At 43.4% G+C, this 26,727-nt stretch overlaps 1 protein-coding gene across 1 annotated transcript in view; it reads left to right on the forward strand.

Moving 5' to 3' along the window:
• The first annotated feature begins 15,982 nt into the window (after nt 1–15,982).
• tbc1d20 (TBC1 domain family, member 20) overlaps nt 15,983–26,727 on the forward strand; it is a 38,737-nt gene continuing 27,992 nt past the window's right edge. The window contains exon 1 of the mRNA XM_078236864.1: nt 15,983–16,246. Coding sequence (XP_078092990.1) covers nt 16,195–16,246 — 52 coding nt within the window. The 5' untranslated portion in view covers nt 15,983–16,194. The remainder of the gene's footprint in view (nt 16,247–26,727) is intronic.

A 26,727-nucleotide genomic window follows, 5' to 3' on the forward strand; every position in this document is an offset into this window, starting at 1 on the left:
GATCTGTGCTCGAGGGGAAACCTGAAAATTGTGCCAATGCGATGAGGATTTTTTGACCGTATACTTTAATTGCAAATATCCAATTAAATGAAATGCAAGAATCGTGACAGCTAGCCTGCCCTATCAGTGCCTGGGACAGATATTTCTCTACTTAAAACCTGTCTTCCTATGTGTGGCATTATCTGAATTTGAATGGAGGGATGGGTGGGGGAAGCACTCGAATGGTATGTAGATCAATTTTATGTAAACAACTGACAAATACTTTGGGAAAATTATGGTGCATTTTGTAGCAGATTCAGTGCAGTGTGCCTATTGAAAGCCACATTTCACATTTCAATTTTAAATGGACTTGGGTTGTGTGTGTGTGTGTGCGCGTGTGTAAAATATAACTAAGAGGGTCATCCAGTATTGCAGTGCTTATTTTCAACGAGGGGCCTGACTTTGTGTCAGTCGCCCGTACTCCTAGTTTTCTTTTTATTCCCCTTTTTTTGTGACAAAGTATGGTATGAGGCCATTAAAAGTATACAGAAGTACTTGTTCACTGTGCAGTGGTGCTACTGTACCCAAACACCAATAAATATTCTATCACGTCACAGTACTATTTTTCAACAGTGTCTAATCGATTTATTAAGTTTACAAAGGAGCTGGCTTTCCCAGATACGTGTACTTGGCGGGGTGAAGGGTAGTTGCTCTCTTTTATTTGTTACGGTGGTTTGCTCTTGCACGCAGCTACAGGCATTTCCTGGCTTCTCCCAGTGAAAAGCTTGGAGCGAAAGAGGAACTGTGCAGCTGTGTTTCCTGTTACTCAGTTGGTTATTCAGGCTGATGCAGGAACAAACCGCTCCCAAGTTGACACATAACATAGTAATGCAATTGTCTTAATTTTGCTGTGATCTTGGCAGGACAGCTCCTTTTCCTGCAGAAATGTTTGTATGTGCATGGATTCAGGCTACAGTTTGAAGTATGTGGAGAGGATGTGTTACGCCAGGCAGTGAGAGCAGATAATAAATATTTATGGAGGGGTGAAGCTGGCTAGGTGGTGCGGTGAGTGGGTTAGCAGAGTTTGTTTCCAGCCAATACCAAAATGTGTGGAACTTACAGACAGGTATTTGCCTGCTTGTCAAGAGTTTGGAATAATCTTATTGGGTGTCAACATTTTGGAATTTGACTTTCCAATTCCTAGTCAGAGCAGACATCCTTCAATGGATGAGTGCTAAAATTATGAATAAAATTGCGCACTTATAACCAAGTGCCTTAGATGTTAAGTACACTATTGTCAAAGGTAGGGTTCTGAAGACTGTGGAGGAACAGAGAGATCTTGGGGTCCATATCCACAGATCTCTAAAGGTTGCCACTCAAGTGGATAGAGCTGTGAAGAAGGCCTGTAGTGTGTTAGCTTTTATTAACAGGGGGTTGGAGTTTAAGAGCCGTGGGGTTATGCTGCAACTGTACAGGACCTTGGTGAGACCACATTTGGAATATTGTGTGCAGTTCTGGTCACCTCACTATAGGAAGGATGTGGAAGCGCTGGAAGGAGTGCAGAGGAGATTTACCAGGATGCTGCCTGGTTTGGAGGGTAGGTCATATGAGGAAAGGTTGAGGGAGCTAGGGCTATTCTCTCTGGAGCGGAGGAGGCTGAGGGGAGACTTAATAGAGGTGTATAAAATGATGAGGGGGATAGATAGAGTGAACGTTCAAAGACTATTTCCTCGGGTGGATGGAGCTATTACAAGGGGGCATAACTATAGGGTTCGTGGTGGGAGATACAGGACGGATATCAGAGGTAGGTTCTTTACGCAGAGAGTGGTTGGGGTGTGGAATGGACTGCCTGCAGTGATAGTGGAGTCAGACACTTTAGAAACATTTAAGCGGTTATTGGATAGGCACATGGAGCACACCAGGATGATAGGGAGTGGGATAGCTTGATCTTGGTTTCAGATAAAGCTCGGCACAACATCGTGGGCCGAAGGGCCTGTTCTGTGCTGTACTGTTCTATGTTCTTATTGTACGCTTGCAAGCAGAAATAGTTAAATAGCAGATCCGTCGTATGACATTCATATGACACGATATATTGAAAATCTTGTATAAGGAGCACATTTCATCTCCATAAATCTTAGTTGTCACGATTTTTGATCAAGCTTTTTGTGTCAACATTTATAATTGGATAGTGTTATGTCAATGTCCATTAAGTTTTGCTGTACTTTCTGTCATAGTTGCAGGCTCCAGCCACTCTAGACTGCTCTGTGGAACAAGTTTCTGAAGTCTATCCCAACTTGCATACACAAACCTATTAATTAACTGACCTTGAGCAGTGTCTTGGATAATATACTAGTTGTAGTTCTGAGGGAAACAGTTCAACTAACTGAAAAATCAAATCAACACAAAAATGATTTTATATATCCATCCCTATGTGAGCATGAGGTACTGCACATCCTCCAAAACATCTCTAACCATTGTAATTTAAGATTTCCAGTCTCTGACTTCTGAAGTGTAAATCTAGTCCTGGATTTGGGTCACATTGTTTCGGGATTGAGGTTTGTAAATGAGAAGTTTTGTTTGGGCATTGCTTACATATATATGTGTCTTAGTCTCCAAAATCGATTCACTGGGGTGCTTTGAAATACGTCAACTACATGAGATGTTACTTAAATGCAAGTTATTTATTATTTCCTTTATTTGAATTCAGTAACTAGTGCTGGGAAACGCTCCAACAGGAAACAGCAATGTTCGGTCACAGTGCCCAATAAATTATTCTTCCTACACCTTCTTGATAGGAGATCATTAGGCTGTTTTGACTTTTTTTGGGGGGGGGGGGGGTGGCAGGGTCATTAGATTCTGCCTGATCGAGTCTTCACTCGGTAACTACATTTCCAGCAGTTATTAGTAAATAGCAACCAGTAACCTCGCTGAATTACTTGTTAGCCTGGAAATTTGGAGTTTGTTTTTAGCAAATGAGCTGCTGTACTGGTGAAGTTTGCTTAGCTCAGCAAAAACCAAGAATTGAACTTACTTCCCTAGTTATAGAAATTTTGCATCATGCAGTAATGTTACCTGCTGAAGTACTGGGGCAGAACAGCTTATAATGAACAGCTCTGCCGAAGGGTCACTTAGACTTGAAACGTTGGCTCTACACTCTCCAGCATTTTTGTTTTTGTTCCAGATTCCAGCATCTGCAGTTTTTTGTGTTTAGCTTATAATGTGTGATGCTTTTGGATATCTAATAATTTAAGGGCACATGGACAGAAGTAAATTGCCAGTTAGGATGTTTTTTTTAAAGTTTGTACTTAAATACATTCCTAAAGTTTTTCAGCAGCAAAAGACATTCTCATCTTTTTTAACCAGTTGATGATTTATGGTATTGCTCATGGCCAAAATAAAATACCTCTACCTATTTCACACTTGGGTGGCACAGTGGTTAGCACTGCTGCCTCACAGCGCCAGGGACCCGGGTTCGATTCCCGGCTTGGGTCACTGTCTTTCTGGAGTCTGCACGTTCTCCCTGTGTCTGCGTGGGTTTCCTCCGGGTGCTCCAGTTTCCTCCCACAGTCTGAAAGATGTGCTGATTAGATACATTGGCCATGCTAAATTCTCCCTCAGTGTACCTGAACAGGCGCCAGAGTGTGGCGACTAGGGGATGTTCACAGTAACTTCATTACAGTGTTAATGTATGCCTACTTGTGACACTAATAAATAAACTTAAACTTAAATTCTTTCCAACTTCCTTTTTCTGCTAGTTTTCCGCTTTGGCTCCCTTTGTCTGTACTTTATCCATTGTCTTTCCACACTTTTTAATTATCTTGTTCTACATGCCTTTTCACACACTTATGTACACATACCTTCTTTGTCTCTTTCTCTCTCTCCCTCTCTATTTTTCCTTTACCTGCCAGGGAAACCTGGAGGTAAACTTAGGAATCCAACCCTTTGGTAGATTCCGAAATTATCTGGGGTGGGATTCTCCCAATAAAGTGCTGAGTGTCGAATTTGCATAAAAACTGCAGTAAATTCCCCCTGTTTTTTGCAGCGGGATTTTCAAAATGAATCTCCCACACTGCATCAGAGTTCACTAGTGTGAATCACGTTAAAATCGGAGACATGGCTGATTCCCACTGGAGATTCAGAAGCATAGCATTGAGTGGGCCACTGCACATACGCCGATCTGTCAGCGTCGAGATCGGCACATGCGCAGTAGCCCGCACTGCCGGCCTCCCAACCGCTGGCCAGCCCCGCATCCCCCATTTTATCCCCAACTCTCCGGATGTGTCCAGGCCAGACTGGACCCCACCCCACCTCACCCCGGGCCCGCCTCAATCTCCCCCCCCCCCACCCAACCGACAGATCCGATCCCCATCCCAATGGCCAGCTCCAATTGCTGGCCTCCCTCCCTTGGTGTCACCAAGCCCAAAGTTCAGAGTGGCAGCAGGACCCTCCCCCCCCCCCCCCCACCCCGATCTCTCCTTCCTTAGAGGCCCTGCCCCTATCGGCCCCACCCCTTGGCACTGCCCAATGTCTGATGGGCAGTGCCAAGGTGCCCCTGGGCAGTGCCAGGGAGCCAGGCTGGTATTGCCACGCTGGCAATGTCCAGGGGGCAACCCCCCTTATCCTCGACCTCCTGGGGGCCCCCTGCACTCTAGCAGGTGGGGAGCTATTGTAAACCCCACTGGAGTAAACACTCCTGGAGGAGGGGAGAGATGCTAGCGGGCCCAGAGACTTCAGTCCTTATTAGATGTAAATCACCATTTAAATAATTTATGCAGCTCCATGCCGGAAATCTGGTGCCCGGAGACTCGCTGTGGCGCCCAGCAGGGAGCCCGCTAAATGGCCTCCACTTGAGTCTCCGTCTAAGAGCTAAAGCAGCACAGCGGGCTGGGAGAATCGGCCCTGGTCATTCAAAAGGGGTGTGACAATCAAAGGAAATTTGTTAATTAATAAAGGAAATGTGTTGAAAATTGGGTGTTGTGGATACATATATTTTCAGAAAGATAGATATGAAATTGAAGTTTGCTGATATTGATGGTCATGGAAAACTTAAGAAAGTTTGTCATTTGTCTCATCTCTACATGTCATTGAAAGGACTAACCAATTAGTTCTACATTCCTGCTCTGTCCACAGTCCTGCACAGGTGTCAGATACATTTCGTAGAAGTGCACTTTGGGATGAAATAACAGAGGAAGTTATAATGAATAGCAGTGTATTTTGAGATGAAGTAACAGGAAATTACAGGCAATAGCCAATCGGCACCTTTCTCTCCTGTCGTACAAATTACCATTGTTTGAAATTTGGCATTCTTGCATTTGTCCTGATGAGTGCATGATGAAAAGCTTTGGCAGTGTAGAATCCTAGAATCCCTATAGTGCAGAAGGAGGTCATTTGACCCATCGAGTCTGCGCCAACTCTGTGCATTTTATCCCGGCCCTATTCCTGTAACCCCACACATTTACCCTGCTAATCCCCCTAACCAATGCATCTTGGGACACTAAGGGGCAATTAAGAGTACAGGAGTTGGGAAATAATGTTGCAGTATATAAAACATTGGTTGGGCCACATTTGGATATTGCATGCAGTTCTGGTCACCATTACCTGAAGAACGTGGAATCTTTGGAGAGAGTGCAAAGAAAGTTCAACAGGATGTTGCCAGGTCTTGAGGGTGTTGGCTATGAGGAGAGATTGAATAAACTAGGATTGTTTTCACTGGAAAGACGGAGGCTGAGGGGAGACCTGATAGAGGTCTACAAAATTCTGAGGCATGGACAGGGTGGATAGTCAGAGGCTTTTTCCAACGGTGGAAATGTCAATTACAAGGAGATACACATTCAAGGGAAAGCTTTAAGGGAGATGTGCAGGGGAAGTTCTTCACGCAGAAAGTGGTGGGTGCCTGGAACGCGCTGCCAGAGGAGGTGGTGGAAGCAGGCACATTAGCAACATTTAAGAGGCATCTGGATGGGTGCATGAATAGGGAATAGAGGGATATGGACCGAGTAAGGGCAGAAGGTTTTTTAGTTTATTTAGGGCATCATGATCAGCACAGGTTTGGCGGGCTGAAGATCCTATTCCTGTGCTGTACTTTTCTTTGTTCTATGGCCAATCCACCTAACCTGCAAATCTTTGGACTGTGGGAGGAAACTGGAGCACCCAGAGGAAACTCATGCAAACTCCTGAAATCCCTGGTGCTGTATCTCTTTTCAGCAATTTTCAAGTTATAATCTAAGTTAAACAGAACCAGAAATTCAGGTGTATAGACGTTTAAAGGTGAGAGTATAGGAAGAAAGGGCAAATAAAGTTTAGGGCTTTAAATGGAAAATATCAAATTCACTTCTGTTGAATTTGTGTAACACACCTAACCAATAGTTGGGAATATTGTATGTGGTTCTGGGCACCCAATGGCCATTTATGATGGATATTGGAGCCATGGAAGGGTACAGGGAATAATACATTAGAATAACACTCTAATTTGAGGTTATAATTGTGAAGATGGCTCAAAATATTGGATGCATTTCAACTAACAAACTGAAGGGAGTGGTATAAAATTAAAATATATTGGTTGCTTTCATTGGTTGTTGGATTGTAACCTGGGGCATTGTGAAGAACAAAGTTGTAAGAGTTATTTTTCAATTATTAAAACATGGAATATTTATCACATGACCATTAGAGGTGATAATGGAGAAAAAAGTAGATGGCTCCAATTGTAGAGTTGAAGCAAGTGCAATGGGCTTCCAAAGGGTATTAGGGAAAACACTGCTCCAAGAGGATTATAGAAATTGCAAATCAGGAGGTTGTTCCAACACTTTGCCAGCTGGCATCTCCCAATGTATTTTTCTTCCTCTCTTCCCCATGACCCCATCCAAGAAATTTGGGAGGCAGGTTTGTGACAAGCTGTAGCGAAGCCCAGGATCTACCCTAAGCATTCATGTCTTACTCCTAATGCTTGTTTCGCTGAGTCACTCAGTTTGAAATGCCATATTCAGGAAATTGGTGTTTTGACTATTTGCTCTGTAACAAGATGATAAAAGAAATTAGGCCACAACAAAGGAGGGGATTGGGTGCTCAGGCCAGCACATCCCTCCCACATTGCCATTGTTTCTTCTGAAATAGTTATTTACTTATGTTTCTCTTTGCCCTGGGTTAAAGGCAGGATCAAAACTGAGGACTGCTTAACCCTGTGGTCATTCTTGCATTTTTGTGCAGCTGAACGAAAAAGAAAACAAAGGCTTGTATTTAGTAGTGACTTACCCAACTTTAGGATGTCCCAAAGTGCTTTACACGCAATGGAGTGCAGTCAGTGTTGTAATGTGGGAGACATGGCAGTAGTTGAGGCCAAAACATTGTATTTTTTCAAGACTTGGGGCTAAAGGGATCCAAGGAAATGGGGGAAGGCAGGGTCAGACTTTTGAGTTGGATGATGAGCCATGAACATAATGAATGGCGGAGCTGGCTCAAAGGGCTGAATGGCCTCCTCCTGTCCCTATTTTCTATGTCTATGTAAGCTCTCAAAAGCAACAAATGATGACAAATTGTTTTTGGGTATTGGGTGAGCAGTAAATATTGGCACAATAATAAATAAACTTTAACTTTTATTGCACTAGACGAAAGTTGTCTGCAAAAGTCTTCATAGAGAAACTGTTCTGGGTCTCCTTATCAATTATTTATATGCTAATAAACTCAAACATCTGGGGCAGAATTATTTTTATGGAGAGGGAGGATGCATTTTGGATTTCTCCATGTGCTTTGCTTGTGGTTTCAACAGTTCTCTCTAGAAACGGATGAGTAGGAAACTGCTTCAAGCCACGTGAATCAGAACCTCCGCATTTCAGAGTGAAACAGGTTTGCCTGTTGGTGATCACTTTGCTCAAACTCCATGTCCTTCCTTAGGCGCCTTCCTTCCAAAATCCAGTTATGGTCAAGTTTTAGTTCATAGAATGAAGAAGGAATTTTCCCCCCCTTTTTGTATTTTCTACTCCCCTGCACCACGGCCACCCACACGATTTGACCTCTCAGTGCCACTGATAATGGCTCTGACAGTTTTTAGAAACAGATTATTTGGGTGGCACAGTGGTTAGCACTGCTGCCTCACAGCGCCAGGGATCCGGGTTCGATTCCCGGCTTGCGGAGTCTGCACATTCTCCCTGTGTCTGTGTGGGTTTCCTCCGAGTGCCCCGGTTTCCTCCCAAAGTCTGAAAGACGTGCTGGTTAGGTGGATTGGCTGTGCACCCGAACAGACGCCAGAGTGTAGCGACTAGGAGATTTTCACAGTAACTTTATTGCAGTGTTGATGTCAGCCAACTTGTGACACTAATAAATAAACTTAAAATTAATCTAGGACTAATCCCCTCACTCTACTTCAAAACAGTGCATGAGTTCTTTCCACTTGAGGGCAGCTAAGGCGTTTGTTTCATGTTGCATGTGAAAGACTATACGTGAAACAGTGCAGCACTGAGACAGCATTTGTGCTGCTAGGGGCAGCATACAACATTAGATGCTAGGTTTGACCATATGACCTAATTGATGGGATGGTTCTAACTGGTGAAACTTGTACTGTATCCTATTTTATTTTAACCGGTCCTACTTTGGCAACATCCCTGAGGTGCCTAAGCCTTGACAGTTGCCAATCTGCACCTAACTTTTCCCCTGGGGTGCATCCCTAAAGAGAGAATACGCAGCCCATATAAGGCAAACAAATGCTTCAAGCCAAATTACTGAGAAGTCCATGGATGGAGACATTTAACCAACAGTGAATTTCTGCGCATGATGGACACCTGCCTAACCAAGTCTAAATGGGGATCATGGTCTAATCATGGAACCTTTGACTTCAGGTCCTTTGAGGTTGTGGAGGAATCACATTTTCGGAGTCTGGTGTAGGTAGATCTGGGCTTCATTATACAATGAGCTGCACTTTAAACACAACATTGGGAAACAAGTAAATATATTTTCCTGACTTGATTCTTGCACAGGCCCCTAGGAAAATAGTGCAGTCATTGGCAAATAGTAATGTCCCAATGAAATGTTTATTTAGACAGCTCAGCTGTCATCGGTAATATTGCCAGCATAATAAAGACGCCATGGCAAAGTATTGCCAAATAAGTTATTGCAGAGATAACTCATTGCCAACAGTATTTTTCATGTCACTAGGAATAATGAAAAAGTTTTTTTTTTGAAGATTGTTTTGAATGCAACCAACTTTCGGTGTTTCCAGAGCAACAAGGATCAGCAAATGCAGAATCAAACAATGTAGCTTGAGTCTTCATGAATAAATAATCTGTTGCAAATAAATTACTTGTGGAGTTATGAATGCCACCAACCTGCATTTCAGATGCATAAGCAGAAAAATAATTCATGAGTAAAATATAGTAGGAGTGGTAACATAGCTTGGTGATAGGAGCGGATCTTAAAGAGCATCTCAAAGCAGTAGAAGGTTAAGAAGCGGAGAGGTTTAGCAAAGGAATTTCATAGAGCGGGGCCTAGACAGTTGAAAGCACAATGGTCATTGGTTGGCCAAGGCAAAGGAGAATAGGAACAAGAATTTTATAGAAAGTGGGTTGTAAAGCAGGAGCGATGGGGCTATGAAGCGATTAAACACTGGGTTGAGCATTTGAAATTGGCATATTGGGGACTGAGAGCAAATGTAGGTTGGCAAGGATATAAATGGGTGAGAGAGCACTGGAATAGTTGACTCTGGAGGTGCAAAGATAGTCTGTGTACATAACTGATTTTCGTGATGGATGAGATGGTTTGCAAACAGCATCTTGTTCTGTTTGAGGCAGGAGGATGGGATCAATGGCTAGGTTAGAGTTTGCACATGATGTCTGCTGCTCCCAGTGCTTCACAGGAAGAAATTGTCTCTCCAAGACATGGGTAGTGGAAGAGGTTGGGATGGGTGATGGGAGTTGGCTGATCCCATGTCACCAAGGAGCACCAGAGGTTGGGGGAGTGGGTGTGGTGGAATTGTGGAAAAGATAGATTCCAATGTGGCTTCAGAGGTAGCTGTGTACAGGTGAGAACAGAAGTCACTGCTGTAAGTATTCTCACTGACCCAAAAGGGAAGAACAGAACCAAGTGAGGGTAGTCCCATTCAGCTGGGCAAGAAACAGGAGGCATTGGAGAACAGTGAGGTCAACTGTGGCTAAAGGCTGCAGAGAGGAGGAGTACAAGGAAGGATAATGCAATGAGATCTCAGTTACATAGGGTGCAGTTTGTAACATTGGTTAGGACTGTATTGTTGGAATAGCAGAAGAGAAACTCAATCATGGAGTTGCAGGAAATATGCGTATGGATGTGGGGGATAGCAACATCTTCAAGAACTTTGGAGAGTAATAGGAGTTTACAGATGGAGCAACAATTTTCAAGGACAGAGAGCTCAAAGATCTCTTTGAAGAGGGAGGCTTAAGATGGTGTTTTGAGAGTGGAGCATTAACTGAGGAAGTGAACCGGTTAAAGTACCATTTCATAATGCGCCTGGATGAAAATTTGGTGAGCAGTTTAGTGGGATTGGGTTCAAGCAAGCAAGAAAATGACTGAAAAGGATGTATAAAAATTAGGCATTTCTGAAATGAGACTAGAGATTTGTAGCTATAGTGAGGCAATCAATAGATTGATCAGAAAATGATGTGGAGATGCCGGCATTGGACTGGGGTGGACACAGTAAGAAAAATATCACAAAAGGGATGGGTTAATTTGGTGGTTGCTGGTCCCGATCAAGAAATAAGGGTCTGAGGCAGAGCATATCGACAAAGATTTACCCTTTATAATAGGAGCATTTGAGTTGAGGAAAGGATAAAGGAACTTGGTCTCCAGCTGAGAGACATGGTGGCACAGTGGTTAGCACTGCTGCCTCACAGCGTCAGGGACCCGGGTTCGATTCCCAGGTTGGGTCACCATCCATGCGGAGTCTGCACATTCTCCCCCTGTCTGCGTGGATTTCTCTGGGTTCTCCGGTTTCCTCCCACAATCCAAAAGACGTGCTGATTAGGTGCATTGGCCATGCTAAATTCTCCCTCAGTGTACCCGAACCGGCGCCGGAGTGTGGCGACTAGGGGATTTTCACAGTAGCTTCATTGCAGCGTTAATGTAAGTCTACTTGTGACACTAATAAATAAACTTTATAAGCTTATAGAGATGAGACCATTGGAGAGATTATCTTTTTTGGTGTGCAAGATTATTAAGAGTATAGAAAAATATTAATAGAATAAGGAAGACTACTGCAATAGAACTATAGTGGCAAGTTGAAACTGGTGAAAGATAAATTAAGGACTGATTCCGAGGATGAAGGGGTTGACGTATAAGGAGAGATTAAACAGTTTGGGCTCGGACTTGCTGGAGTTTAGAAGGTTGAGAGGGGATCTGATCGAGGTATATAAAATTTTAAGAGGGATTGATAAAGTAAATGTCGACCAAATGTTTCCTCTTATGTGGTAATCTAGAACGAGAGGTCACAAGTACAGCTTGAGAGGTGGTAGATTTAAAACTGAGAGGGGCAAGGAACTACTACTCGCAGAGGGTGGTGAATTTGTGGAACTCGCTGCCCCATAGCACGGTGGAGTCTGAATCATTGAATGGTTTCAAGAACGAGATAGACATATTTCTCATCTTTTATAAAAAAGAGGGATATGGGGAACAGGTGGGGAGGTGGATTTCATGATCTGATTCAATAGCGGAGCAGACTCAAGGGGCTGAATTTGCCTACTTCTGCTCCTAATTCCTACATCCCTGATATAAGGAAGTGTCAGGTGTGGCAAAATCAGCGGCATTCCTGCCTCAGTTAAATGCCCCATATCTGAGAGTTGAGCACAAAATATAGGTCAACACATGCACTTATGGGGTGCCTTGGGATGTTTTTCCATGTTGATGGTGCTATATAAATGCAAGCTGTTGTATCATTCAGTGGGAAAGGTGAGACCGTTCAGCTTTTATCCATTAACAATGCCAAGCGTGAACCAACTGTCAGGTGTTCATGCCAAAACACGACTGCCAAGTGTTACTATTAGCAACGTATGACAAATAACTTAATCTCTGTTCATGTACACAGTCAAATCCTTTAGCCAGGGACCTGTCCCTTGCTGTTGCTTCTTTGGAAAAACCATAAGAAACAGTCGATGAGGAGACCGGAACTGAGATATTATACTAATCCGCAAAGATTGAACAGGTTATGACTTTAAAAAAAGAAGCTTGAAAGGGTTTTTTAAAATTAGGAAAGGGTTTTATTGGATATGTAGATCCGTGGTGTAAGTGGAACCCCTAATGGGTGGTAAGATTTTTAAAACCAGTAGACACTAAGGCACTGACAAAACAAGCAGCATTCAGTTAAATAATACGTTTGAGCGAATGAGAAACAATTTACATATATGAGATGCAGTAATCGATTCAAACAAGTGACTATGATTGTAAAACACAATGCTGATATTTTGAAGGCATTACGTTGTTCGCTTTAGTCAAAAAGCATTTTACCGCAAGGCATCATTATAAAAGTCATTAGGGCAAAGCCATATTTCAAGAGAATATTTGGGCCTTGGAAATATGCATGTTTTATCAGTAAAGTTTCAGATGGGAGAACATTTAGAACACTTAATCATATTTTATGAATAGTGTTTATTCACTGTCTGGACGAGACATACTGGTGCCCGGACATGGTGTCATGAGTTAGTCTGGTTAGACAGTGTCCTTTAAGGGAACCCGTGAGAACGTTCATTTGAACTCGAGAGGGGCTGAGCTTCTTAGGCTACTGGGCAACCAGGGTGTGGGGTCAGCCAAGACAGTAGTCAGCTTCCGGATTTCATGGACTAATAAAATATCATTATGCTGCGGGGTGGAATTTGATTGGGTAAAGTATTTGACATGTATTATTGTTGTTTTGTGTATCCTGAAGATGATTGATTTACAGCTATTGAAAGACAGGAATGATAAGAAAAAAACTATAATTGATCTGTTTTTGATCGTATATGTTGGATTCATCTGAGAAGTTTTGCTGCTCTATGTCAGACCTACTTAACCCTTTGATGAACTCCTGGCAGCTGCTGGTTTAAATAAAGTTACGTCTTTATACAGAAATACCTGACTCGCGGGTCATGTATTGTCTGAGGTTTGGGCGGTACCCATCACCTCGGGTACCCCACAACATGCGGTGACAGACAATCTTTCTCTTGAGGCACACACGGGAAAGTAGCTACCACTCTTGGCCAACTTGTGAAGAATGCGTGGAATAACATCATGCTAACTCTTGGATATCCTCAGACGGACTTTTCCTAATTGTTATGTAGGTAAACCCTCCAGGGTTTACTCAGTGTTTTTAAACAAATTCAGCTCTAAAAGCCTGTTTCTGTAGACTGTCCTGACTGACTGCATTTTAAAAAATTTATTTATGGGATGTGGACATTGCTGGCTAGACCAGTATTTATTGCCCATCTCTAATTGCCCTTTAGAAGGTGGTGGTGAGCTGCCTTCTTGAACCACTGCAATCCCTGAGGTGTAGGTACACCCACAGTGTCATTAGGGAGTTCCAGGATTTTGACCCAGCGACAGTGACAGTCTCCACTAAAAGGCTGACATATAGATCTTGCACTGTTTTAAGTTTCTCCACATGTTGTTAACCTCTTCAGTTAACATGGCTCCAACCTTTCAAGTGTAATAGACTCCAAGCTTGTTTTCACAGAATTGATACAGCACAGAAGGTGGACATTCGGTCCATTGTGTCTGCACCGGTATCAGCAACTCATTTAATGCTAATTTCTCACCTTCTCCCTTTTCAAATAACAGTCTAATTGCCTTTTGAATGCCACTCTCAGGTACTGCATTCCAGACCTTAACTACTCGCTTTGTGAAAAGTTTTTTTCTCAACTAGTTTTTGCCTCTTTTACTAATTACTTTAAATTCTTTAACGAGTGCGAACGGTGAAATTATCCATCCAGACAGCTCAGGATTTTGAACACTTCTCTCAAATCTCCATTCAATCTTCTCTTCCACAAGGAAAACTATCTTAGCTTTTCTGATCTTATCCCCATAACTGAAGTTCCTCATTCCTGAAACCATTCTCGTCAAGCCTTTCGGCACGCTCTCTCTCTCTCTAATGCCTTCACATCCTGTCTAAAGGGTGGCATCCAGAACTGGATGCTAATTAATGTTCTAATTGCATTTACCCCACTTTTCTACAGTTGAAACTTTTAATTCCTAAAAGTAAGAATTATATTCTAGAAAGCATGAACCCAACCCCCCCCCCCCTCCCCCTCCCCCCCCCCTCCCCCTCCCCCTCCACTCGCCACGAGGCGGGTCTTGTACCATAACTTTTCACTATATCCCAATACACGTGACATTAAATAAAATTCAATCTGTTTTCACTGTATCCCAATATGTGTGACAATCATAGAATCTCTATGGTACAGAAGGAGGCCATTTGGCCCATCTAGCCTGGACTGACAACAATCTCACCCAGGACCTTTCTCCATAACCCCATGTATTGACGCTGTTGATCCCCCTAAGTGCAAACTCCACACAGTAAATGACCGGAGGCCGGAATCGAACCCGGATCCCCGGAATGAAGAGCTTGTCGTATGAAGAATGGTTGAGGACACTGCGTCTGTACTCTTTGGAGTTTAGAAGGATGAGGGGGGATCTTATTGAAACTTACAGGATACTGCGAGGCCTGGATAGAGTGGATGTGGAGAGGATGTTTCCGCTGGTAGGAAAAACTAGAACTAGAGGGCACAACCTCAGGCTAAAGGGACGATCCTTTAAAACAGAGATGAGGAGGAATTTCTTCAGCCACAGAGTGGTGAATCTGTGAAACTCTTTGCCGCAGAAGGCTGTGTAGGGCAGGTCATTGAGTGTCTTTAAGACAGAGATAGATAGGTTCTTGATTGATCAGGGGTTAATGGGGAAAAGGCAGGAGAATGGGGCTAAGAAAAATATCAGCCATGATTGAATGGTGGAGCAGACTCGATGGGCCGAGTCTTATGGTCCCTGGCACTGTGAGGGCAGCAGTCTAACCACTGTGCTACAATTCTGCCCATAATAATAAATTAATAATAAGTCAATCTGACTATTTTCACTGTATCCCAATACCTGTGACAATAATAAATCAATTCAATGTGACTGGGGCGCCATGGTGGCACAGTGGTTAGCGCTGCTGCCTCACTGTGCCAGGGACCCGGGTTTGATTCCTGGCTTGGGGGTCACTGTTGGCGCAGAATCTGCACGTTCTCCTAGTGTCTGGGTGAGTTCCTCCGGGTGCTCCAGTTTCCTCCCACAATCCGAAAGATGTGCTGGTCGGGTGCATTGGCCATGCTAAATTCCCCCTCAGGTGTACCTGAACAGGTGCCGGAGTGTGGCGACTAGGGGGATTTTCACAGTAACTTCACTGCAGTGTTAATGTAAGCCTACTCATGACACTAATAAATAAAGTTAAACGTTATATTTTAGTAAGCATGACCGTCCCAAGGCAGGCAGGCACATGCCTATCAAAGAACAGTACAGCACAGGAAACAGGCCCTTCGGCCCTCCAAGCCTGCGCCGCTCCTTGGTCCAACTAGACCAATCGTTTGTATCCCTCCATTCCCAGGCTGCTCATGTGACTATCCAGGTAAGTCTTAAACGATGTCAGCGTGCCTGCCTCCACCACCCTACTTGGCAGCGCATTCCAGGCCCCCACCACCCTCTGTGTGAAAAACATCCCTCTGATATCTGAGTTATACTTCGCCCCTCTCACCTTGAGCCCGTGACCCCTCGTGATCGTCACTTCTGATCTGGGAAAAAGCATGGACTCGAACCATAACTTTACACCGCATTCCAATACAATAATTCAGTTCTGACTGTGGGAGGTGGGGTGGCAGTTCAAAGGTCAGAGTTACTACCACCGAGACATGGTGAGAGGCGCGCCTGCGCAGAGGGTGCGGGCGTCGCGGCCTTGAACGGCGTGACGTCACAACCAGGCGGTCGCCATGGAGGCGGCGGGCGTGACGTCGCGCGCTGTGGTGACGCCACGCGCGCTGCGCTCGCGCACCCTGCGGTTTGAAAAAAAATCTCCAACCGACACCGCCCCCTCCCCTCCCCCCTCGACAGCTTTACCTCAGAGCGGCGGCGGCCTGGCCTGGCCCGGCTTGCCCGGCCCTACACACACACACAACACAACACAGCATGAGGCCGACTCTGCCACCACAACAAGCCCCACACAGCGATGTTTAAAATGCGTCTCCGGCTCAGCAGCCACCTGCGCTAATGTATCTGAAGAAAAGTCGAAGCAGCTCCATAAACGGGATCGGAAAGCAAGGTAAATCCAAGCAACCCCCCCCCGGGAGGATTTAACAGCCGTAAAGCATCGGAATAAACACTCCCTTTGGGGCCGCGTTATCTTTTTCGGAGAAAGTCTTTTTTTTTAAAAGTGGGGCTCGGAGGGGGTGGGGGAAGAAGAGGCCGCTCCTGTCGCCGGGTCAATCAAGCTTGATTCCCGGTGCGTGATTGACGGGAGCATCCGCCAATGGGGAATCCCCGTCGGGCAAGGCGGGTGTTCGGGTGGCCAATCGCCATGCGAGCTGGGCTGACAATGGGGCGGGGCTTGAGAGCTATCAGATTAGGTTGAGCCCCCAGTCTATTTACATCAGGGTGAGGGAATCAGCTGATGGTTGCTTCTCCACTGGAACCTCACTGCATTATATTTGATTGGATTGCGTTTGATTTATTATTGTTACATGTATTACTATACAATGAAAAGTATTGTTTCTTGCGCGCTACACAGACCGAGCATACCGTTCATAGAGAATGAAAGGAGTGGATGCAGAATGTAGCGTTACAGTCACAGCTAGGGTGTAGAGAAAGATCAACTTAATACGAGGTAGGTCTGAGTCGCCACACTCCGGTGCCTGTTCGGGTACGCTGAGGGAGAATTTAGCACGGCCGATGCACCCAAAAGTTCGAGGTTACGTACCCAACCGACTCAAGAACAGCTTCTTCCCTGCTGCTGTCAGACTTTTGAATGGACCTACCTTGCATTAAGTTGATCTTTCTCTGCACCCTAGCTATGACTGAACACTACATTCTGCACTCACCCCTTTCCTTCTCTATGAACGGTATGCTTTGTCTGTATAGTGCACAAGAAACAATGCTTTTCACTGTTAATTCATGTGACAATAATAAATCAAATCAAAGTCCATTCAAAAGTCTGTTGGAGATTTTTTTAAAAATGCAGGTCACGCCAGCATGACGTCAGCAGGGAAGAAGCTGTTCTTGAGTCGATTGGTATGTGACCTCAGACTTTTGTATCTTTTTCCTGACAGAAGAAGGTGGAAGAGAGGATGTCTGGGGTGTGTGGGGTCCTTGATTTATGCTGGCTGCTTTTCCAAGGCAGTGGGAAATGTAGACAGAATTAATGGGTGGGAGGCTGGTCAGCGTGATGGACTGGGCTTTGTTCACGACCCTTTGAAGATTCTTGCAGTCTTGGACAGAGCAGGAGCCAGACCAAGCCGTGATATAACCAGAAAGAATGCTTTCTATGGTGCATCTGTAAAAGTTGGTGAGAGTTTTAGCGGACAGGATTTAATTGATTTAAATGTCCTTTTGTTAAAAAAAACAGCTTCTTAGTATACATCTTACCCCCCCCCCCCCCCAATCACAATTTTGTACCAGCAAAATTCTTTGGGCACTGGAAATCTGAAATAAAAGTTGTGAACAGAAAATGCTGGAAAAACTTAACAGGCCTGGCAGTATCTATGAAGATCAACATGGAGTGCTTTTCCAGCATTTTCTATTTTTATTTCAGATTTCCGCAGCATTCACAATATTTTTCTCGTGCAATATTGTGAATAGAAAATGCTGTAAAAACTCAGCAGGTCTGGCAGCATCTGTGGAGATGAACTGTTTAAGTTTATTTATTGGTGTCACAAGCAGGCTTACATTAACACCATAATGAAGTTACTGTGAAAATCCCCTAGTCGCCACACTCCGGTGCTTGCTCGGGTACACTGAGGGAGAATTTAGCATGGTCAATGCACCTGACTAGCACATCTTTCGGAGCGTGGGAGCACCCGGAGGAAACCCACGCAGACATGGCGCGAACGTGCAGACTCCGCACAGACAGTAACCCAAGCCAGGAACCGAACCTGGGTCCCTGGCGCTGGGAGGCAGCAGTGCTAACCAATGTCCCACCCTACTGGGGGAGTTTTTCAGCATTTTCTGTTTTTATTTCAAATTTCCAGCATCTGCTGAGTTTTTCCAGCATTTTCTGTTCATAATTTTGTACCAGAAAAATACTGAGGATGCTGGAAATGTGAAATAAAATCACAAAATGCTGGGAAAGCTTCCCAGTTTATTTCCCAAGATGCTGCCAGACCTGCTGAACTTTTCCAGCATTTTCTATTTGGCTGCATGGAATGAAAACACACATTCATTTGCCCCACCCTGCTGTAACTGTATCCCTCCTGTGTTGCTGCCACTGGCATCTGGCTGATGTAGGCCCTCCCAATATCTCTCTAAAGTAGTCACTTGCAATATGCTAGCCTTACAGGATGGCTCATTATTGAGACTGATCCTGTATCCACCCTGCCGCAACGTGTACTTTTCAGGACAGAATTGTTGCATTGTGAATCAGAAAGAAGAGCTCTGAGATTAACCAATATGATATTTACAGAAATGGGTGGTTTACATGACTCAGGATCACACTTTGTGGTGTACTTCACTTACTTCCTTTTGGGTCTGGATTGACATTGATTCACTGTACCCCAAAATAGCACTGGAATTCAGAAAACGCTGGAAATACTCAGCCGGTTGGGCTGTGCTGCATTTGTGACGAGACGTAACAGCGAACATTCCAGGTCAATGACCTTGCTGTTCTAACCTGTTCTGAAGAAAGATCATTGGCCTGTAATGTTAACTGTTTCCTGCCACAGATGCTGCCTGACCTCTTGAGTATTTCCAACAAGTTTTTTTCTTCAGATTTCCAACATCCGCAGTACTTTGTTTTGGAATTAAGTTCCCTTAAGAAGTGGTTAAAACACTATTACAGGATTAGTGGACGAAAGCAGGTGAAGGAGTGATCAAAGTTGTATATCAGCACCTTAATAACAGAGTTTGGATGGGAAAAGCCATTCTTTCTAAACAACATTGTCATTGTTCAGAACTATGCTGTGCTGGCATGACAATTCATCAAATGATTCCATTATAAATTGCAGATGACTTGTAAACTTCTTTGGCATCTACAGTCTGCATTTGTGAGGGGCAGGGCAGTGCAATGCCTCAAGGGACATTGCAGAAAAATTAGAAACTCTTTGAATATTGTCTTTAAAAAAATAAAAAAAATTAAATCTGTTTCTCGGTCATTATATGCAATCAAGTGAATGTTTCTCTCTGGAGTATGAAATTTCATACTTCTGGTTGACTTTAGCCTTTTATTTATAGTTCCTCTTTAGTTCTGTGGGTACCCCAGGCAAGATTATTGACGTGGGTTCCCAGTTGTCTGGCCTTCTCCTTAAAACTATTAAGAGAACAGTAATCACTTCCCATGTGACGTGTCTCCCCATCGTGCATTGTGACTAGGATTGGGAATTTGGTGTCTTTGGAGAGTTGCATAATCAAGCACCTTTTTAGAATGTAATTTTTAAAAATGTTTTACATTGCAAAAATGATCCTTGATTCATTGAGTGGTAACCTACTCCAGTTTTCTTAGTACAACTGTAAATGGGCTGATCATAAAAAATCATTTTATTCACACTGTTTGGTCTATCATCTGTGAGTAAGCAGGTTTTAAAAATATGACTTCAAAACTAATGCACATCAGTCAATTTCTTCTGAATTTAGAAAAATATTTTAAAGCCACCTATTTGTGCCCATGCATCTTTGAAATAAAGCTTAATTTTTAGAGCATTTAGATTCATTACTGGATGAGCAGAAATTTCCTCCAATTAAATATTGGGAAGACTGAAGCCATTGTCTTCAGTGCTGCTGCTCCAAACTCTTCTCTAGCTAATAATGACTCCATCCCCCCCTCCCTGGCAATAGTCAGTTTAAGTCAGTAGGTATGCAACCTTGGTGTCACATTTGATCCCAAGATGACCTTTCAACCTCATAACTGTGCTCTCACCAAGATCGCCTATCCCACCTCCATAACATCACTCGACTACACAGAATACTACAGTGCAGAAGAGGCCCTTCAGCCCATCGTGTCTGCACTGACGCATGAAATGCCCTGACCTGTCCACCTAATCTCACTTGCCAGCATTTGGCCCATAGCCTTGAATGTTATGGTGTGCCAAGTACTCATCCGGGTACTTTTTAAAGGATGTGAGGCATCCCGCCTCCACCACCCTCCCAGGCAGTGCATTCCAGACCGTCACCATCCTCTGAGTCATAGAGGTTTACAGCATGGAAACAGGCCCTTCAGCACAACTTGTCCATGCCGCCCTTTTTTAAACCCTGAAGCTAGTCCCAATTGCCTGCATTTGGCCCATATCCCTCTATACACATCTTACCCATGTAACTGTATAATGCTTTTTAAAAGACAAAATTGTACCCGCCTCTACTACTAACACCTCTGGCAGCTTGCTCCAGACACTCACTACCCTCTGTGAAAAAATTGCCCCTCTGGACACTTTTGTATCTCTCCCCTCTCACCTTAAACCTATGCCCTCTAGTTTTAGACTCCCCTACTTTTGGGAAAAGATATTGACTATCTAGCTGACCTATGCCCCCATTATATTATAAACCTCTATAAGATCACCCCTCAGCCTTCTACGCTGCAGAGAAAAAAGTCCCAGTCTATCCAGCCTCTCCTTATAACTCAAAGCATCAAGTCCTGGTAGCATCCTAGTAAATCTCTTCTGCACTCTTTCTAGTTTAATATCCTTTCTATAATAGGGTGACCAGAACTGTACACAGTATTCCAAGTGTGGCCTTACCAATGTCTTGTACAACTTTAACAAGACGTCCCAACTCCTGTATTCAATGTTCTGACTAATGAAACCAAGCATGCCGAATGCCTTCTTCACCACTCTGTCCACCTGTGACTGCACTTTTCAAGGAGCTATGAACTTGTACCCCTAGATCTCTTTGTTCTGTAACTCTCCCCAACGCCCTACCATTAACTGAGTAAGTCCTGCCCTGGACTACAATCACCCTCTGGCTTCTGTCATCAAGCCAATTTTGTATCCATTTAGCTACCTCACCCAGGATCCCGTGAGATTTAACCTTATGCAACAACCTACCATGCGGTACCTTGTCAAAGGCCTTGCTAAAGTCCATGTAGACAACATCAACTGCACTGCCCTCATCTACCTTCTTGGTTACCCCTTCAAAAAACTCAAATCAAATTTGTGAGACATGATTTTCCACTGACGAAGCCATGCTGACTGTCCCTAATAAGCCCTTGCGTTTCTAAATGCTTGTAGATCCTGTCTCTCAAAATACCTTCCAACAACTTACCCACTACAGATGTGAGGCTCACTGGCCTGTAGTAAAAAAGGTTTTCCTCAAATCCCCCCTAAACCTCCCACCCCTCGCTTATACCTTGTGTCCCCTCGTAACTGATGCTTTAACTAAGGGGAACAGCTGCTCCCTATCCACCCTGTCCATGCTCCTCATAATCTTGAACACCTCAATCAGGTCACCCCTCAGTCTTCTCTGCTCCAACAAAAACAACCCAAACCTATTCAAACTCTCTTCATAACATAAATGTTCCATCCCAGGCAGCATCCTGGTGAATCTCCTCTGCAATCCTCCAGTGCGTTCACGTCCTTCCTATAATGGGGCGACGAGAACTGACCATAGTACTCCAGCTGTGGCCTCACCAAAGTTCTATACAACTCCATCATGACCTCTCTGCTTTTGTAATCTATACCCCGATTGATAAAGGCGAGTGTGCCGTATGCCTTTTTCACCACCCTATTTACCTGCCTTTCCGCCTTCAGAGATCTTTCGACAAACACGCCCAGGTCCCTTTGTTCTTCAGAACTTCCCAGTGTCAGACCTTTCATAGTATACTTCCTTGTCTTCATCCCATGTCTTCATCAACTTCATCCCATCTCTACTCATCTGCTGCTGAAACCCTCATTCATGCCTTTATTATCTCTTAGACTCAACTAATGCACTGCTGACTGGTCTCCCACATTCTACCCTACATAAAACTTGGGGGTCATCCAGGGATGAGACTGGCCAAAGGGAAAAAGGCCTGAAAGTTTTTAGTGACAAGGAATCCTGTAATATAGCACTTATTATTTATAGTGAATGTAAATGCTTTGAGGCTTCAAAACGTATGGAATTATTAGTTCTTATGTGGGTAGAAACATTGTTTTTCCTTTGTTTACTTTCTATTACCATCAAGACTGGACCAATGAATTTGTATCAAATCACAAAAGTGACTTTAGCATTTCAGCTTTTAATACAGTTACTATAACAGAATGAAGTAAATGCTAACACCAGAACATAATGCATTTCTATCTATCCATCTTATCTACCACTAATCTTTGCAGATTTGTACAGCTTCTTTTTCAATTAGATACTATCCTAAACTTCATTTTTAGCCACGGGTGATGCCTCCTTCTCAAAGAACTTTCTCTCTGCGATAAATCTTTGCTGAGAGTTAATAAATAGCTCCTCAAACGTCTGCCACTATCTCAACTACCCCTTTTAAACTCGTTTCCAGCTCTGGTTTTGTACTCTTATACAATAGTTACTTTTATTTAGACCTACTCTTCTCCCCTTCAAACTGGATATAAAATTCTATCATGTTATGATCATTATTGTCCAGAGGCTCCTTTACACCATAAGGTTATTGATTAACCTGTCTCATTACACATTACCAAGTCTAGAATAGCCTGCTCCTTGGTTGTCTCCAGAATGTACTACTCTAAGAAATTGTCCTGAATACATATCTATGAACTCATTTTCCAGGGTATCTTTGCTGATCTGATTCGCCCAATCTACGTTTAGATTGAAGTCACCCATGATTATTGAGGTGCCTTTTTTGCACACCCTGTTTATTTCTTCCTGTCTGCTTTGTCCCACAGTGTGGCTACTGTTAGGGGACCTATAATCTACTCTCACATGTGATCTTTTACCTATCCTATTTCTTGTCTCTATCCAAACTGATTCTACATCTTACTCTTTCAAACTTGGGTTATCTCTCTCTATTGTACCAATGTCATCTTGAATTAACAGAGCAACTCCACCAGCTTTTCTGAGCTTCCTGTCCTTCCGAAATGTCAGGTACTCCTGAATATTTAGGTCCCAGACTTGGTTACCTTGCAACCATATATCTGTAATGGCAATCATGTCATCTATATTTATTTCTATCTGTACTAACAATTCAATTAATCCATTTAGAAAAAAAGTTATCGATGTTATGGTGTGTTATTGTGATGTAAATATTTAATGCATTGTTGATAATGCAGATACCATCGGCAGGGGACTTGGAGAAATGAAATTTGCAGTGTTGTACCTCTGCACAGTGTGATCTATACTGTCTGGGCTTTGGTTGGTAGCCACCTGATTTCCTCCTGGTCGCAGCCATGCTCATGGATGACTGAAGACCCTCCCTCACTGATCTGACTCGTTGTCTCTCCCTCACTGTTTGAACTCCCAAAGAGTCTCCTTTACTATTGAATTGCTGAAGGTCCCTCCCTCACTGACTGGACCCTCAGAACTGAAGAAGTGTTATATTTGATTCGTAACATTAATTCTTTCTCTCTGCACCGATTGCTGTGTGTTTACAGCACTTTGTTTTCATTTCAGATTTCCAACATTCAGTATTTTGCTTTTATTTAAGTGGCAGATGGAATTAAATAGAGAAGTATGAGGTGATGCATATTGGCACAAGAGATAGGGAGAAGTAATATATATTTCATGGTGCAGTTCTAAAGAGTGTGCAGGGGCAGAGCGGCCAGGGGCTGCATGTGCATAGATCTTTGGAGGAGGGTGTGACATATTAAGAGCATAATTGTCAAAGCATATGGGACCGAGTACTTGATAAATAGATTTATTGAGTACAAAAGCAGGGAAATTATGCTAAACGTTCTAAAAAAAAGGTTTTGGTTAGATCACAATTAGAGTATTGTATTCAGTCTGGTCACCACACTTCAGAAAGGATGTGAGAGTTCTTGAGAGGGTGAAGAGGAGATTTACTGGAATGGTTCCAGGCATGAGGGAATTTGGCTGCAACACTGGGTTAGAGAAGCTGGGGTTGCTCGCCTTCCAGCAAAGGAGGTTGAGAGGAGAGGTACACAAGAAATGACTTTGGTTTAGATAAGGTAGAAGTGTTCTCATCAGTTGACAGTACAAGGACCAGGAGGACACAGATTTAAGGCTTTTGACAAGAGATACAGAGTGGATACGAGGAAGAATTTTTCTACGCAGAGTGGCAATGACCTGGAACTGTGCCAATGGAGTACTGGAAGTGGAACTGCTCAGTGATTTTAAATGGAAATTGATTGGCAATTGAGGAAAATAACTTGCAGGGCTGTGAGGTAGAGTGGGGGAATAGGACTGATTGGAGCCAGCATGGTTTCAATGGGTCAAATGGCCTCATGTGCTGTAATGCCTGATGACTCTGTGACTGTAATTCGTTTTGAGGACTTGGCCTATTTTACTGGTTTCCGGTATTCTGAACCAGTGAGAAAGATGGTGGAAACACAATTTGTGTTAGATTTAAGAGTTTGCCTGAATTCCATAATTTTATTTGCTGGTTGACCAATTAAGGTGAATTTCAGTATACCTCGAGGAACCTCAAGACCTTTGTGTTTGATAATCTGTATAGAAAAGGCTAAACTAAAAAGATTTTGTATTTCTGACATGTTGGTGCACCGGCATCAACCTGATTTGTGTTTCACTTTATTTTGTCTTGGCATGTCGTTTACTCAGAATAATAGAATAGGAAAACACACAAACGGACCATTTTGACCCATCACATCTGTGCGGGTATTTTTCTCTTGAGCTGCCTTGCCTAATCCTACTATACTGCACATACATATTGTTATTATATACACTCATCAAATGGCTATCTAATACCTTTTTAAATTAGTTTTTGGACGTAGTTATCGAATGGTTACTCACAGGAGGAGGCCATTCAGCCTCTCATGACCTTGCCAACTCTCTGCAAGAGCAACCGGCCGAGTATCACTCTTCTTCTTTTCCCTGTCGCCCTGCACAACTTTCATCTTCAGTTATCAAATTCCCTTTTGAAAACCAATATTGAATCTACCTCCACTACATTCTTACAGTGCATGCAGGATCCTAACTACTCGCAGTGTAAAATAGTTTTTCTTCATGCTGCTTTTGCCACTCACCTTAAATAGGTAATAATAGTTATTTTGTGGATGTCTTAAATTTCTTGCATTTTGATTTTTTTTTTGTTCTCAATTCTTTCATGGGTTGTGGACGTCACCAGCATTTGTTGCCCATCCCAAATTGTCATTTAGAACAAAGAAAAGTACAGCACAGGAAGAGGCCCTTTGCCCCTCCAAGTTCGTGTTGATCATGATGCCCTAACTAAACAAAAAAAAACCTCTGCCCTTACTTGGCCCGTATCCCTCTACTCCCTCCCTATGCATGTACCCATCCAGATGCCTCTTAAATGCTGCTTCCACCACCTCCTCTGGCAGCATGTTCCCACGTTACCCAACTTGCTGGGCAATTTCATAGAGCAGTTAAAAGTCAACCACATTGTTCTGCATCTGGAGTAACATGTAGGCCAGACCAGGCAAAGATGGCCGATTTCCTTCTCTAAAGGATATTAGTGATAGTTTCACAGTCATCATTACTAAGACTAACTTTCAATTTAATGTTTTTAATTACATTTAAATTCCACTATCTGCCAGGATTTGAACCCACATCCCCACAGCATTAGCCTAGGCCCCTGGATTCAGTGATGTTACCACTATACCACCACTTCCAATAATGTTGCAATTCAGTGTATTCACCTCATCTTAATCTCTCAATCTCTTTCTCTTTGAAAAGAAAATCCTATTTCTGTGTCTTTTTATAACCAACCCCTCATCCCTGATATCCTAAAATTTGTGTCAGCACATTTTCTTTTAGGTGTGTGTTTCCTTGTGATTACTCAGTACACCACCAGAATGCCTTTTAAATTAAATCACCATGGACCAGAGTGATTCAGTTCATTATCTTTAACATAATCAAATGTCCCACAAGTTTCATAGGCAAAACCAGATGTTGAGCTGTAGAACAGATTGGGGAAGTGTTGGAAAGCATGGCCAACAAGAGGCTTACAGAGAGAGTTCCTGAGTGTGCAACCAAGGTCATCGAAGAATCACTGAAGGCAGAGCAGAAGAGGAGGGCTCTATTGAGATAGTTGGTATACACTGGTGCGTAAGGCTGAAGCAAATTTCAGAGATAGGGAGGAACTGCACCATGGCTTTTGAATTTGATGTATGAGGGATTGGAGAAACAATGGAGCCTGTCGGGGACATGGAAGCAAATCTTTTGTGGGAAAGACTGAAGGCAGCAGAGATTGGAGTTCATGGAACTTGGGGGGTCTGACAAAGGGTTGGAGAAGCCAAACAGAAACATTTGAAAGTGGGGATAAGGTAATGTAATGATGGATCAGGTTATAGAATCCCCCCAGTGCAGAAGGGGGCAATTCGGCCCATCGAATCTGCACCGACTTTCCGACAGAGCATCTAATTTCTGCCCTATCCCCATAGCCCCATGTATTTACCCTGCCAATCCCTCCTAAGCTACACTTCTTAGGACACTAAGGAACAATTTACAAGGGCAATTCACCAAACCTGCACATCTTTAGACTGTGGGAAG

Source organism: Mustelus asterias, chromosome 20 (genome assembly GCF_964213995.1).
Source record: "Mustelus asterias chromosome 20, sMusAst1.hap1.1, whole genome shotgun sequence".
NCBI classification, from domain to species: Eukaryota; Metazoa; Chordata; class Chondrichthyes; order Carcharhiniformes; family Triakidae; genus Mustelus; species Mustelus asterias.